The sequence below is a fragment of the Colias eurytheme genome, chromosome 10, assembly GCF_061535395.1.
Source record: "Colias eurytheme isolate Ceu_HAF_F1 chromosome 10, ilColEury1 Martin Lab GWU primary, whole genome shotgun sequence".
In the NCBI taxonomy this organism is placed as follows: Eukaryota; Metazoa; Arthropoda; class Insecta; order Lepidoptera; family Pieridae; genus Colias; species Colias eurytheme.
Genome location: NC_142989.1, coordinates 5,996,785 through 6,011,096, shown reverse-complemented (window position 1 = coordinate 6,011,096; position 14,312 = coordinate 5,996,785). Strand labels below are relative to the sequence as shown.

Sequence of the window (14,312 nt, the reverse complement as noted above, 5' to 3'; positions counted from 1 at the left end):
ATTTAATTTAGGTTGTATTTATAGATACTCATTCAATATACCGTTTGTGGTTTGAACAATACATAAAGTTCATAATATTTGTTGAAAAGAAGAGTCATTTTGACACAAAGACCCTTGTCACAATAAATCGAAAAATCAACATGTGAATAAAATTTTATGATGAAATGTTGTATAGCTGTGATCTTTATTGGTTTACAAATTGTGACGTCGAATGGCTCAGTTAATTACTGCGGATCTAGAATGTGTGGTCACACAAATGGCCATACATTTTGCAGGTATTTGGTAAGTTAAAATTAATTTATTAATAGTATATCATTTTATTATAAAACAGTCCTTCTCGTTCGCGATAGACTCAAAAACAACTGCACCGATTTTCATACTGTTTTCACCAATCGATAGCGTACGGTTAACGCGGGCGAAGCTGAGGGCGGAAAGCTGGTTCAACATTATATTTTATAATTACTTAGTAAATCTAACAAAATAACATTGATCCTTCTTTTTTTTTTTCCAACATAAAATCAAAAGATTTGTGTCGGTTTCAAGTTGGCGTTTACGCAAGCTTATTTTCCATGTATGTACATATTTTAATTTTCCTATTGGTAGTGTTTCAAGAGCACCACATAATAATTAATCTTATGCTACAATAGTCGGGACCGGGACCTACGTGCTTAGGTTACATGCAGGCGCCTCTTTCAATGGATGATAAGGTGCGAATCATGGCCCGTCTCAATCGACGACGAAGTGATATCGCGATGGGCTTGAATGATTGGCCTCCTGCTGCAGACATGCTCAAATTGGTAAATATTTTATTTACCTTAGTCACAGAAAATAATATAAAATCCATTAAATATTATTTGATTATTAAATGATTGGGAAAAATATGGTTGCTCTTGCGAATTTTGTATGTAGGTATATTCGGTAGGGCTGTGAAATGTGAATGGATATTAAACTACTTTTTGTACTCCCAATTATTTATATTTATTTGATCGTATCAAAATTCTCAATCTTTTATAACATTAGTTTCTTGTAAACTATTATTCAATTTATTTTAGCGTTGGGTTGATGAATTGTCACGAGAAGCGCAGCTGTGGGCCGACCAGTGTAGACCTCCGAGCCACATTGAAGAGCATGACGCTTGCCGGGATCTTTGTACGTATACTCTCATTAGCTTAAAGGAAAAAGTATCTACCAATTAATTTACAAATATGTATAAATGAACGTTGTGAAATTACCAAAATGAATCACTTACTTTTGTAGTTTCGTAAACACACACCAATAGCCATAACACTAAGTCTAACAAGATTGTTTGAGTCATAATTCGCAAACTAATAAATATTAGAGCATTATAAATATATTATTATTTGTTATTAGAATGTGATTTTCAGATTCTGTCTCAGTAGGACAGTGTGTGGCATCGATAGTGGGCGAAGCGCCGGGACTGCGGCCGGAGACGATGGTCGACATCTGGTACATGCAACGGATATCTTATGAAGGAAACTTTACTTCTTATATTCCGTAGGTTTCGTCTTCCTATTATATTATTATTGTTGATTATCTCTGACGTATATAAGAGTTACACAAATTGTTTTATATACAAATGTAATACGTTTATCTTCAAAGAAACAAATCCATGAAATGATAAATGTTATATTTTATGGTTGCCCTGCTTGGTTTATTAATGTAAGTTTAATTCAGACGTTTAATAATTAATATAAATTAGAATATTGCTATTATTCAATCTCTTTGTCAAGGTCTTCAAATAGCTATTACGGCGATTTTGCTCAAATGATTTGGTCACGCACGTATATGGTTGGATGTGGAAGAAGTAGATTCATGGTAAGTGAAATATTAAAAAAAAATCCACAGTCTTATCAAATTGTTTTATGGAGAGCCCAGTAAAGGACATCTACAAAACTCTATATCTCTGTTTAAGGCACTATGGCGTGGTCGTGTTCGAAGCGTAGAACGTTTAGTATGTAACTTTGCACCCCGAGGGCCCATACCCTTCCGAGCGCTCTGGACGCCTGGCGAACCAGCTTCTATGTGTCCTTCGAGATCCCGACCCGATCCTGATGTACCTGGACTTTGTACTTTCCGTTAGTATCACAATTAGTATACTAGTTCTACTCCATAAACCTTAATTTAGTTACCTACTACTACTGTATTTCCCGAAATGCGGATATTTCAAATGAAATATTGTGAGTCAGTGCGTTTAGATTATTCAAAAGTGTTAAATTAATTACAGTAAATGACATTGAATATCCTAAAGACGCCGATAAGGACATGGGTATTGAAGAACATTTGCTTTTAAATACTGTACTTGAAATAGAATATAATGACACATTAAATTATATGGGAAGCTTAGACGAGCATTACTTAAAGACAGTAGCTATGGCCACTATTGATTATCTGTTTACAACTGAACTATATTATAATAATAACTTATATAAGAGAGAAGCAATGGATAATACAATATACGAAGAAAATGCTACATATTTAAACAAAGAAGTTAGTACCACTATAGTACCGGATTCAACAGTTATTCAAAATAAATGGATAGCAAAAAAGAAAGTTAGTGTGGTTGGACGTCCAAAACCGTATAATTTAGAAGAATTAGATGATCCAACGATACCGAAATTAATAAGAAGTAAGTAAATCTACAAAAAAGATAACCTTGAATGAAATTGTACATAACAAATAATGATACTGAAACCTGTTCCAGATGAAATCGTTGAAGACACCACAGAAAAATGGGATCTCTATGCTGATTTTGATTATAAGGAACTGGATAATTATGGAACAACTATGAATACTTTAACATCAAAAAACATAACAACTGGTGTGTTAAGATCGTATGAGAATTGTTATAGAAATAAGTACAGAAATGGAATTGATATAAAATTTAATTTTACAGGCCATGAATCAACGGAACTAGACAGTCATATAGAATCACTAAGAATTGAAACAATCGAAAATTCAGAAAAATATATTACGCCTGAGATTGAATTAAAATCGAATTTCTCAATGATACTTAATCTATCCAATCCCGTGTCGCTTGAAACAACTAAAGATTACTTAGATGATTATCTTTCAGATCGTAAGTTGTAAATAATACGTAATTGTGGTTAAATGAACGTGCGGTTAGAAGATAAACTGCGTTTTATTATGTGTTGTAAAAAATGTGTCTGTGTGTACAAACATAATATTATTATTATTTTTTTAATTAATATGAATATTCAATACAAAGTTACTAAAACAACCATTAAAACTAAAAAATTGCATAAATACACCTAGTATACCTAGTAATTATTCTTTTAACCGTCTTAATTTTTAAAAAGGATATTCTCTTGTGTTTGCAACATAAATGGTTCAGGACCCAGAGAGGTCTATCACTGTTATGTTAAGCCAAATGTGAAGAATTATTTTTTACAAATACAAATATAAAATGTTGATATTTTACTTTCTTTACAGCGGAGACATTTCGACAGTTGCAAGAAGCTTTAGAGCGTATGGAGAACAATTTGGCTGATCCAGCAACCAGTATAGGAAAGGTAAACAAAAAAAAAAGTTAATTCTACGCTTATATTTACCTTAGATTAAACAAAGACGTCAAATCTAAGTTGATTTGTGGTAGTTTTGTTTCTCATTTTGTATTAAAATATTTTTAAAATTCTATGAATTGGAAAAACATAGGAAATATTAATTATGAGTGTGATTTATTTGCTAAATAAAACATTGAAGTATAACTCACAAAATATTTTATACAGGTGCGACGTGAAATAAGGACTCTGCAGCCTGAATCCAATGCTACCCAATCGAGAAGAAACAGCAAACAACGTGCTGAAGAATTGTTGGCAGAAATAGAAAGAAATAAAACATTACAAAGAGGTCCAATGCTAAATATGGTATTGAAGTATTTGCCATATTTAAAGCCGTATGAAAGTACTATTTTAGGTGAGAACTCGCCAAATAGCGCCAAAAGGATAATGCCATCGATTATTTTGCTTTTAGTTTTGTGTATGTGAATTGTTTTAGAGATTTAAGAATTTTTATTTATTTTAGATTTGAGTTTGATTTGCTTAATATATTTTAAAAACCAATATATATATTTTTATTCATTAAATAATGAGAGCCATGCAGCAGACGATACATATCCTACGTTATAAGAATTTTCGAAAATCCCAATGTTTATTATAACACTTAGTTTATGGTTTTAAAAGTGCAAAGAAGTTTATTAGCCAACATGTTCCGAATAATGGCATCCAGTCGGGAATTCCCTTGTGCTAATGTTGATGACCTTTTATTGTAATAAGTATAAAAGAATGGAAATTCTTTTAAATTTTAAAAGGGTGTTTCAAACTAAAAAGCTTATACGTACAATGTACATAAATTGTTAATTTGCAATTAAATTGAAAGCAGTTATATAGTGTTAGAGCGGTCATTGGTCGGTAGTTTATCGCTAACAGGCGGGCAGGCTCGTTGGCTCGTAGCCGTCGCGTAGCGCGCTACGAAACTTTTGCATTGCATTTTTTTAATAATTAATAAAAAAAACACACGTTTGATCGTTATTATATGCGTTAGATAGGTTTAATATGCGTTTTTAAAAAGTAGAAGATTTCTATATTATGTTGGAATAATTTAGAAAATCTTATGTTATTGAAAGCATTTCTATTTTGTATCTAATGCAATATTAGAAAACAATAATAAAATGTCCGACGATACAAAATCAGCGTCAATGAACGCATCTTCCTCTCGCTCGTGGTTCCGTGCAGCTGATGATGTTAAAATTGAGTTTGGATTTGGAGTTCCGCTTGGAGCAATGTCGGCTCATCCCACTTTTCATTCTGCGTGGGATATTGGCTGGTAAGTAGCAAATTAATGAAAATTATTAAACTTATAAGCTTTAATAAAATGAACGAATGGCGCGTGTTTAAGGGGTACTTATATTGTACCAAGGACAATTTCCTTTTGAGCAGCGATATGAATCACGTATTTTTATGCACGCAAAGTATTTATTTTCAAGGCGTTTTTTACCATAGATATTCCTTCTCCTCGTCCTTCATAAGTTCTCAAAATAAGCATGTAAAGCATTTGTCAAATAGGCGATATAATCGGTAATATAGATATGTGCATGTGCAACTAAATTGAAAGTTATATTTGCAAGTGCAATTCCACATAGTAATAAAATGCACTTTCAATGTATTGGATTAAAAATCAACATTTTCTATTATATGTAAAAGGTACCTAGGGACTAGGTTATCTAGATATAGCGATTGTCTAGCCAACGTGGTCAGTGCTAATGAAATTACCGTGAAAGGATTGTTCAATTAAGGTGAATTATCGATTCGATGCGTTCTTGTCTGTCTGGACAATGCACGATACGTTTATGACGGATTATATAATATTATTTATAGTAAAATGTAGTATTATTTTGTCATATGCTTATAAATTAAGAAAAGCGTTACTAATAGTAGTTACTAGTTCGTTTTATAGTACTTACTACTTACCATTCATTAGAATTAGAGAAAAGACAGAGCTTAGAGATGGTGGATGAGTTGCAGGAGTCATAAATATTTAGGCCGTCGATAATTCAGCCTCCCAGTTTTTTTTTTTTTTTTGTATACTGCTTCATGGCAATCTGTTGATCACAACAATAAGCCACTAATTTGTGTGATATTTATATCTGTTTGGTTTTTTTTTTTACTTAGAAGGACACATCTCAAATGGATGTATCATTCCATCCTTACAAATCTGCCCTGTAGTGTTGGCACACTATGTCTTTTTAGCCTTCTGTATTGAAGGCCTTGATCTCCGCTTAATTTAAAGGCTAGCTCATTTTTATGATTTGAAAGTCTTTGCTGGTAGGCGTGAGCCTCCCAGTATGGTGCCAATTTTCAGAATATAACATTTGCCACATTGCCAGTTAATAATAGTTTAAAAAAGCAAAATCTGCTTTTTATTAGTAGAGATTGTAACCACGTAGCACCAATTTATGTGCAATCATGTCATGTAAAATAAATGACACCTTTATCGCCAAATAATTGAACTGGAAAAGGAGTCTAAAATTAGCCCGAAATTGCCGTCATAATATGAGTGATTACATCCTAGTTCTAGAAGTTGGTTTTTTTTATAGTTATTTATGCCTTATGGGAGTGTGTAAATAATGTTTATTTTTTGTAAAAATATCTACAATTTCTTATCTTGAGAGTTTTACGCTTACGCTTCTATCTTTGAATTTTTTTCTTTGTTAAAAAAACAGAATGAACGAATCGATGAAGACCAGTTATTGAATATAACTATATACATACACATTTTTATGTTTATCTTCACTGCCAAGTGAAGTGCATCTGAATAAATTGAATTTTACATCATATTTCAGTGTTCTAAATTAAATCGTATGAAATTACATTGGAATAGCACAGTACGTTGTAGAGTAGGTTGGTGCTTCATTTTGATGACATTAAGAGCTTAGTGCAGCTATAGCATTAATCAGGTTAAGTAAAGTTGCAGCAAAGGTTACAGCTAAACCCTTTAAGATGACGCTTAGAACACTACTTCTTAGAACAAATTATAAGTAAACTTGAGAACGAGGACAAAATAATGTCCAGATGGCAGGAAATCATCACATGAAATTTATTTAAGTCAATTGATGCGTAGGAGTCAATTGGTGATACTGAAGTTATTGTAATAACCAGATTTAGTGATTTGGCTCGTTAGTACTAAGGTCGTGAGTGGGAGTACTAAAAGCATAATTCTCCACCCTTTATCTTCATTGATATAAACAAATGGTTCGTGGTTATATAAAATCAAAGTTATTTTCGTCTCATTGAGAATTAAACACACTATTTGGAGGAGAAAAAAAGAATACCTAACATCATATAAATCTTAGATATAATAATAATGTGTACACTACTGTTTTATTATTCACTCTTGTTAATAATTACTTTCTATAAAACAAGGACATCAGATAATCGGCTAATGTAGAATTACCAGAAAAGTCGAGCGCTCCTATAAATTATAATAATTATTTTAGAAAAGTGTGCCACAACATTTCATTGACCCAGCATATGTCTCGACAATTCCAATGGTAATCGTGTATGGAAAATACTAACCTTTACCTCCAATACTGTCGATATGTCTTTGAACTCATCGATTGAATGGACATTGTAAGGAATAATGACCCCAGCCAGTTCAGTGACCCTTGACACACATCCAGTACAAAGCCTGTCAGGCTACCCTTCCTTAAAAATGTAAACAGTCAGTTCAACCACCTCGAATTTAGATTTTAGATTCGTTGAGGCATTCAATGAACTTTATTTTTAACTTTTTGTAGAGTTATTTTTTTGGACTAAGATGTTGATCTTGAAGCGATGTTATCTTGACAAATTAAATCATTAATGTTTTAAATCGAAAGGGATCAGATATTAAAAAGAAAATCATGATGGATATGTCTCGGTCTGGATAAAGTTGATACATATATTCTACACTTAAAAAAAAGGTGTTTTTTTTGCTGTCTACGAGTAACGACTTACTTACCTTTTACTTTGTAGTTTGTAATTTATACAGTATAAGTGGGTCACTGGGTATGAATTGCTCCCAAAATATCCTACTTTAACCTCCATCAAATCGGTGTGATTCTCAAATTTTATTCATGATTGCTAGTCATAAAGGTCTATTTTCCAGTACTCATTTTGTTATATAAAAACTATGGGTGCGAGACGTTTGTCCAATACGCATAGAGGTTCGTTTCCGCTACCCCGTTACCATGGCAACATGATCAAAACAGACCTGTCAAACTGGCACGATTTTCTTAACCCGGCTTCACTAATGACACACAACAATAGCTATACTGAAAAATAATGCCCTCGTTACAATATACGATTTAATTACATGATTTCCTTACAAAACTACTTATGAAACTTTCGAAGGTGATTAGAGTAGTACGACGGAAAATGGAATTTGGATTTGGAGATTCACTCATTCCCAATATTACGGGATTACGACAATTTTTCAATCATGATCCCTTTTTTGGGTATGTACTTCAAGTACGGTACTAGTATTTAGATTCGCTAGTATTAAGCATGGCTACAATGCCTGAATTGTAACAAAGAGTTAATTACAATCATAAATAATTAGCAAGATTAGATTATACACACAAACATGCTTATTTAGATATCTTCTTGTACCAGTGTGTATATCTGTACCTATATTTTTATTAATTTATATACTTAATAATGCTCTAAGAATGTAGTTATAAACATTCTCATTTCTTTATTATTAAACCCTTAATTTTTTTACGCAGGTACCATTTTTTCTTCAATGAGTAACAGTAGCTGAAATGAAATAGCTTTATTACTTATATTTTTTTAGCTAATTACAATTTAAATTTTTCTTTTATTTATACAAATTATTCCTAGTCCCAGTTCTGGCTTCCACCACATGGCCCGCATGATGGACCGAATGATGGTGGAAAGCATGCAACCGTTCGGCTTTGCAAGAATGACGACTAGACGTGGTTCAGACAAGGATGAACCTCCGAGAGATGGCCTGAGATCTGATAAAAGTGAAGCTAGAAGAGAACGTGCTAAAAATCCTCAAACCCATAACGGCAACGGAACCAGACATCCACCAACACAAGGTATATTAACTCTACATATTTATATATTGATACATAACAGTACAAATCTCCTTAATACATCAAATTTTCAGTGGTTCGACCAATTCCAGTTAACAAATTCCAAGAAACGCCATTAGATCAAGCGAAACAAACGGACCCTACTACCGAGAAATGGGCAGGTACATTACGTAAACGTGATCCTAATCTTCAACCCTCCTTACCTTCAATTGTATCGCGCAAAACATCTTCATCATCTATGGGCAGTGGTAGAAAAACTAGATCAGTCGAACGAACACCGAGAAGGCGACACCTTATACCGATTAAACCTATTGTCCGGAAAGGTGACGTGTCTGCTGATGGTGATGCGATATTGGAGAGGGATGAAAGAGTTTTTGATGCAACAGGATATGAAATTCATCTGGTTGAAACGCTGGAAAGGGATATATTGCAAAAGAACCCGGACGTACGTTGGAAAGATGTAATCGGGCTAGATGACGCAAAATCAGTTTTACAAGAGGCAATGGTTTTGCCGCTCGTGATGCCCGATTATTTTAAGGTAAAAGTGTATTTATTATTTTAGTGTCATCTTTCTTAGAAGTTGATAATAATTTTACCGCATTATTAATTCTTGAAAATGCCAAAACGTAATAATCATACGTATTAATTATAAGAAAGAGAATTGGAAATTTCCTTTAAAATTTAATTATTTTTATGTTACTTACCTTTAATTTGAGTGTAATTAACAAAAAAGTGCCGGTCTCAAATTTATAAGTTAAGATTCGCGTGCGCGATTACATACGGCTGTCCATTCATGCTGCATGCTTAATTATAACTTACGTGAAACATTTGGGAAGTGGGTCAAGTGGCTACCATTAATTTGGGCTGTGAAACTACACAAAAATCTTATATAAACTTGTAATTTTAAATGCCAATTATTCTCACACTAGCATATTATGATATTATCTTATTTATGTAATCTTTTCGAATGAAGTTTAGCTCTAGTAAGTACATATGTGTATATACCTAGTCTGGTCGTAAGTTCTGTCACATATGTATTATTGAATAAACAAAAAGTTACTTTTATATATTTATTGTTTTATATGTGGCAATAAAGCTTACATATTACTTAATAATTTCGTATAAAAATTATTCAAAATGGCATCCATGTTTTGCGATACAAGCTTTCAACCTCCGCGGCCAGTCGTCTATCGCAGCACGAACCATGTCCATGTTTATTTCAGCAGCTACTTTAATAATGGATGCTTTGAGTGACTCCAAATTTGGGTAGGATTTAGCGCAGGTTCTCTCCTCTAAATATTACCAGATTTTATAATCCAGAGGATTCAGGTCCGGGCTAGAAGATGACCAATCTTCATGACGAATGATGTCAATCTGATGGGCGGCCAGCCAATTTTGGATACCCTTGGCTTTGTGGGCAGGTGCTGAGTCCTGCTGGAATACCCAGTGCTGATTTTTTAACATGGTCAGGTCAGGAGGTTTTACGAGGTTTGTTAGGACCGTATTTTAGTAAACATTGGAACTTATTTTCACACCCTTTTCACAGAAAAACACCTCTGTTAGGCTAAAATAAGACACTCCCAGGAAAACCATTACTGATAAGGGGTGATGGCCGCGTTGGACTCGAAATACACGTTGACACGCTTCTTCACTACTGTGGGTATACAATTTGATATTCTTTTTGTTGCATCACTCCTCCACTGTAAAAAATTTTTCATCTGAAAATAGGATTTCACGATACATTTTTCTCGCGTATCGTTTAAGTAAAGCGCGACATTTATCCAGTCTTAATTTCTTCAGGCGTGTGTTAAGAAGATGCGATGTTTTTCTACAATAAGCCCATAGTCCTAGGTCCTCGTTCAACACCCTTTTAACACGTTCACTGCGGCACCTAAAATGCCAAACTTACCGTTGTTGCGGCATGTCTTCCATACTTCACATCGGCAAGTTCACCACTGTGCGTCATGAGCCATTTTTATCACATCGCACCTTCTGACTTTGAAGGTTAATAATTTCATGAAATTTCAAGATATTTCAAAAATTTTTTTTCAGATAATAGTATATATAGTCTAGTATATACCGCATGAATAGCTTTTAGTTTGACCGAATAGTTTAAAAGATATGAGGGAAAATGTAAACCCCTGATTTTGTGAAAAATTATTTGCCATCCCGCACTGCGTTGATACGGCATGTTTACAGTAATAGCGATGGGAAACACTGTAAAATAAAACATCGATATCGATATAAATCAATTTTGTATATTTCAATCTGTTTGTTAACAGATAACGAGATCGTCGATACAAAAAAAACACATATAAAACAAGGTACTTGATAGAGTACTATCAGGAAATTGTTCAGTAACTTTTGTTTTAATTTGTTCAGTAACTTTTGTTTTAATGTTTTATATTATTTTCACAACTGTCATCACATTTTTGCATTTATGCTACGAAATAAAAGAAAGTAAAAAAACTAAAGCCTTTAAGGTATCATTGTCATTTAAAAAAACTCAAAAGAAAAGTGCTTCGGTCCTGGTGCATCACTATGCGAGACTGACACGCGGCGCGCTCGCAGTACAGTGCGGCATGAGGTGCTTGTCCATGGCAAAATATTTGACATGCCGCACACAAAAGAAACGGTTTCTTTTCTATGCGTTGGTCCAATATTTTGCCATACGATTTTTAAACGAAATTGAGTCCTACTTCAAACTGTGATCACAAAAATATATTTGTCTCTTTTCTAGTCATTGATTAACATATAAAAAACCTCGCCGCACCACGGTGAAAACTGCGATTTTGGGCGCCGCACTGTGGTGTAGTCGCTGATGGCCCGATACTGGACATGCCGCAGTGAACGTGTTAACTGTGGTACTGCTAAGGCCCATCAGCAGTGCTAACTGTTTGCGATTTCGGACCGGACTTTTCCTTATTCGCACCTTTACTGCATTTATCACTGCTATCGTCCAAATCGTACGACAAAGACCACTTCTATTCCTATCTTCTACTCTTGAATCTTACTTAAATCGATTTATAGTGCAATAAAAAAATCTCTGTGTTATTTGTAAATTTTAAATCAAACTGAAAATTTCTCTTGGCGCGTAACCGCTACGATGCAGAGCGAGAACAGCGACTCTGTCTTCTTTTTGCATGATCACAATGTAGTGGACATTGTAACAAATTCGTTATTCTAATAAATTGTGTCGTTTTTTAACGCGTAAAATAATCAAAAATCGAACGTGAAAAAGAAATTTGCGGTAAACATTAAAAATTTGAAAATCTAACATAATGACAGAACTTATGACCAGACTAGTTATATCTATGCATTCAAATTTCTTTCTTATGCTTTCATTGATGACGAAAGCTTCAAAATACATGTTTCAGGGTATTCGTCGTCCTTGGAGAGGAGTTTTGTTAACAGGTCCACCCGGCACAGGCAAGACTTTGCTGGCGCGAGCTGTCGCAACCGAGTGTCGAACCACCTTCTTCAACGTATCATCTGCTACATTGACATCTAAATATCGAGGGGATTCTGAGAAACTTGTTAGGTTACTTTTTGATATGGTATGTTTGGGTTTGTGTAGTCGAAGATTCGATTATTGTTTTCATTCGCATTAAACTCGTTAATATTTATTACTTTATTTGCTTTTTAGGTTTCCTTTCTAAGTATAAGCTTTTTTTAGTAGTGATCACATATAATTAGGTCACCATTACATATTTCAATAAAATATTTATTATATTTGAGGCATATAAAATACCTTATAAATAAGAAATATAAAAAAGGAATATGAAAGAATCGACAGCTTTTATCATAATGCCTCTATTAACTATTTTACAAAATATTACAGGCCGCCTTCTACGCACCCAGTACGATATTCTTAGATGAGGTGGACTCACTATGTGCGATGAGAGGGGCGGATTCTGAACACGAAGCTTCTCGACGATTCAAGGCTGAGTTACTGATTCAAATGGATGGATTAGCTGCCCCCTTGTAAGTTGTATTTTAAGAGCGATAAGCCTAATATGTTTCAAAGAAATGACATAGGTAGAGTCTTATTTCAGTTTAAAGTTTAATACAATAGACGATATCGATACTAAAGATTTTTTTTCAGTAACCAAGACAAAGTGGTTATGGTGTTAGCAGCCACGAATCACCCTTGGGACATCGATGAGGCGTTCAGACGTCGCTTTGAAAAAAGGATATACGTCGGCCTTCCTGATGGTGAGAAAAAATTATCATAATTTGTGTTGCTTTCGTATTCAGTTTGTTCATAATAGTCTCTATTCTAACTTAATATTTAATTTATACTATGGTTTAACTTGGAGCTTTCTTTCAGCACCTACTTATGCTAAAATTTCTATTTACATATGTGTTACTTTAACATTATAAATGCAGAAGTGTGTTTGTTTTTTTATCTTTCTTTCACGGCACAACAGAGCAATTTTATGCCATCTCATTCCCATTGTTATTTCGTTATGGTTGTTAGAAAGTAATTTTTTATTAACTTAAGCTAATATCTAACTAAAACGAAAAAAAAATAATTTCAGAATCAACCCGTGTCAAACTATTGAAGCTTTGTCTACGTGATGTTGTGTTGTCCAATGAAGTCGACTTGTCCGAATTAGCAGGAAAGTTAGATGGCTATAGCGGTTCAGATATTTGTAATTTGTGCAGGTTAGTGTATCAAGTCACAAGTATTTACTACATATCTTTCTGGTTTCAAATCTTAGCTAGCAATATTATTGAGATACATTGCTCTTATCATTTTATAATTTCCAGGGATGCAGCTATGATGACCATGCGTCGTAAAATTGCGGGGAAAACACCTGAACAAATTCGTCGTTTGAAACGAACTGAATTAGAAGCGCCAATATCTAAAGCAGATTTAGACACCGCAATTGAGAAAACAAGGCGCACAGTGACTCAAGCAGATGTAGCGCGTTACTCGACGTGGATGCAGAAGCACGGTTGTTCCTAGCATAGGGCTAAAGCGCTTAGAGCGCTTCTTCGACTGTTAAGAACCTCTTAAACTGCCTGTGTTAAAGAAAGGACAAGAAAATATTAGGTTCCAAAGTCGATCTCGTGATTTATATTATATACTTTATACGTATTATAATAAAATCGTGGTGTATTTGATAGTTATTGTTATTTGTAAATTATATAGATTTTCTACGATATACCTAAATTAGATTTTGTAATAATTGTGACGTAACTCTAGGATACTGATAATATGGTAGGTACATGATGGTCTAGAAATGCGTAAATATGTATGACTTTAAATACTTGACATTATTATTACTTGGTAAGGCAGCAAAATAGAGTTTTGCTTGAAATTTAAAATTTTCTATGGAATAAAAATTTTAAGGTGATGAAATATTGTTGTGATTTGTTTGTGAGTTTAATAATTGTGCTTCTGTAGGAATGTGATTTGGCTAATATAATATTAATGTTAATGTATAATTATAAAAATACAAAATAGAGCCCTGCGTCACGATGCGATACCTACCTAGGTTGAAAGTATTCGGTTTATCTATTGCCATAATGTTAGGCGTAACCCTATAACCTATGCATATAATATTTCCGCTATTGTGTATCATACATTGCACTTGTAAGATAATACATACACACACATATTAAGAAAAAACACTATTTTTAACGTTCATGATATTTTTGATGTCATTTT

General features: G+C 33.7%; 2 protein-coding genes across 2 annotated transcripts; both read left to right on the top strand.

The window, feature by feature from the left end:
• The first annotated feature begins 183 nt into the window (after positions 1 to 183).
• On the top strand, positions 184 to 4,025 carry LOC149905202 (uncharacterized). Its single transcript, XM_090106503.1, has 11 exons — positions 184 to 282; positions 648 to 797; positions 1,053 to 1,149; positions 1,386 to 1,515; positions 1,752 to 1,836; positions 1,934 to 2,096; positions 2,246 to 2,647; positions 2,723 to 2,839; positions 2,915 to 3,097; positions 3,472 to 3,551; positions 3,768 to 4,025. The coding sequence occupies exons 1-11, from the start codon at positions 241 to 243 to the stop codon at positions 4,023 to 4,025; spliced, it is 1,707 nt and encodes a 568-aa protein (XP_089962629.1). The 5' UTR covers positions 184 to 240.
• A 455-nt stretch (positions 4,026 to 4,480) lies between these two features.
• LOC149905201 (katanin p60 ATPase-containing subunit A-like 1) lies at positions 4,481 to 14,174 on the top strand. The gene is made up of 8 exons (XM_090106355.1): positions 4,481 to 4,863; positions 8,418 to 8,638; positions 8,710 to 9,173; positions 12,013 to 12,192; positions 12,477 to 12,619; positions 12,741 to 12,850; positions 13,177 to 13,303; positions 13,409 to 14,174. The coding sequence occupies exons 1-8, from the start codon at positions 4,709 to 4,711 to the stop codon at positions 13,605 to 13,607; spliced, it is 1,599 nt and encodes a 532-aa protein (XP_089962481.1). The 5' UTR covers positions 4,481 to 4,708; the 3' UTR covers positions 13,608 to 14,174.
• Positions 14,175 to 14,312: the final 138 nt, after the last annotated feature.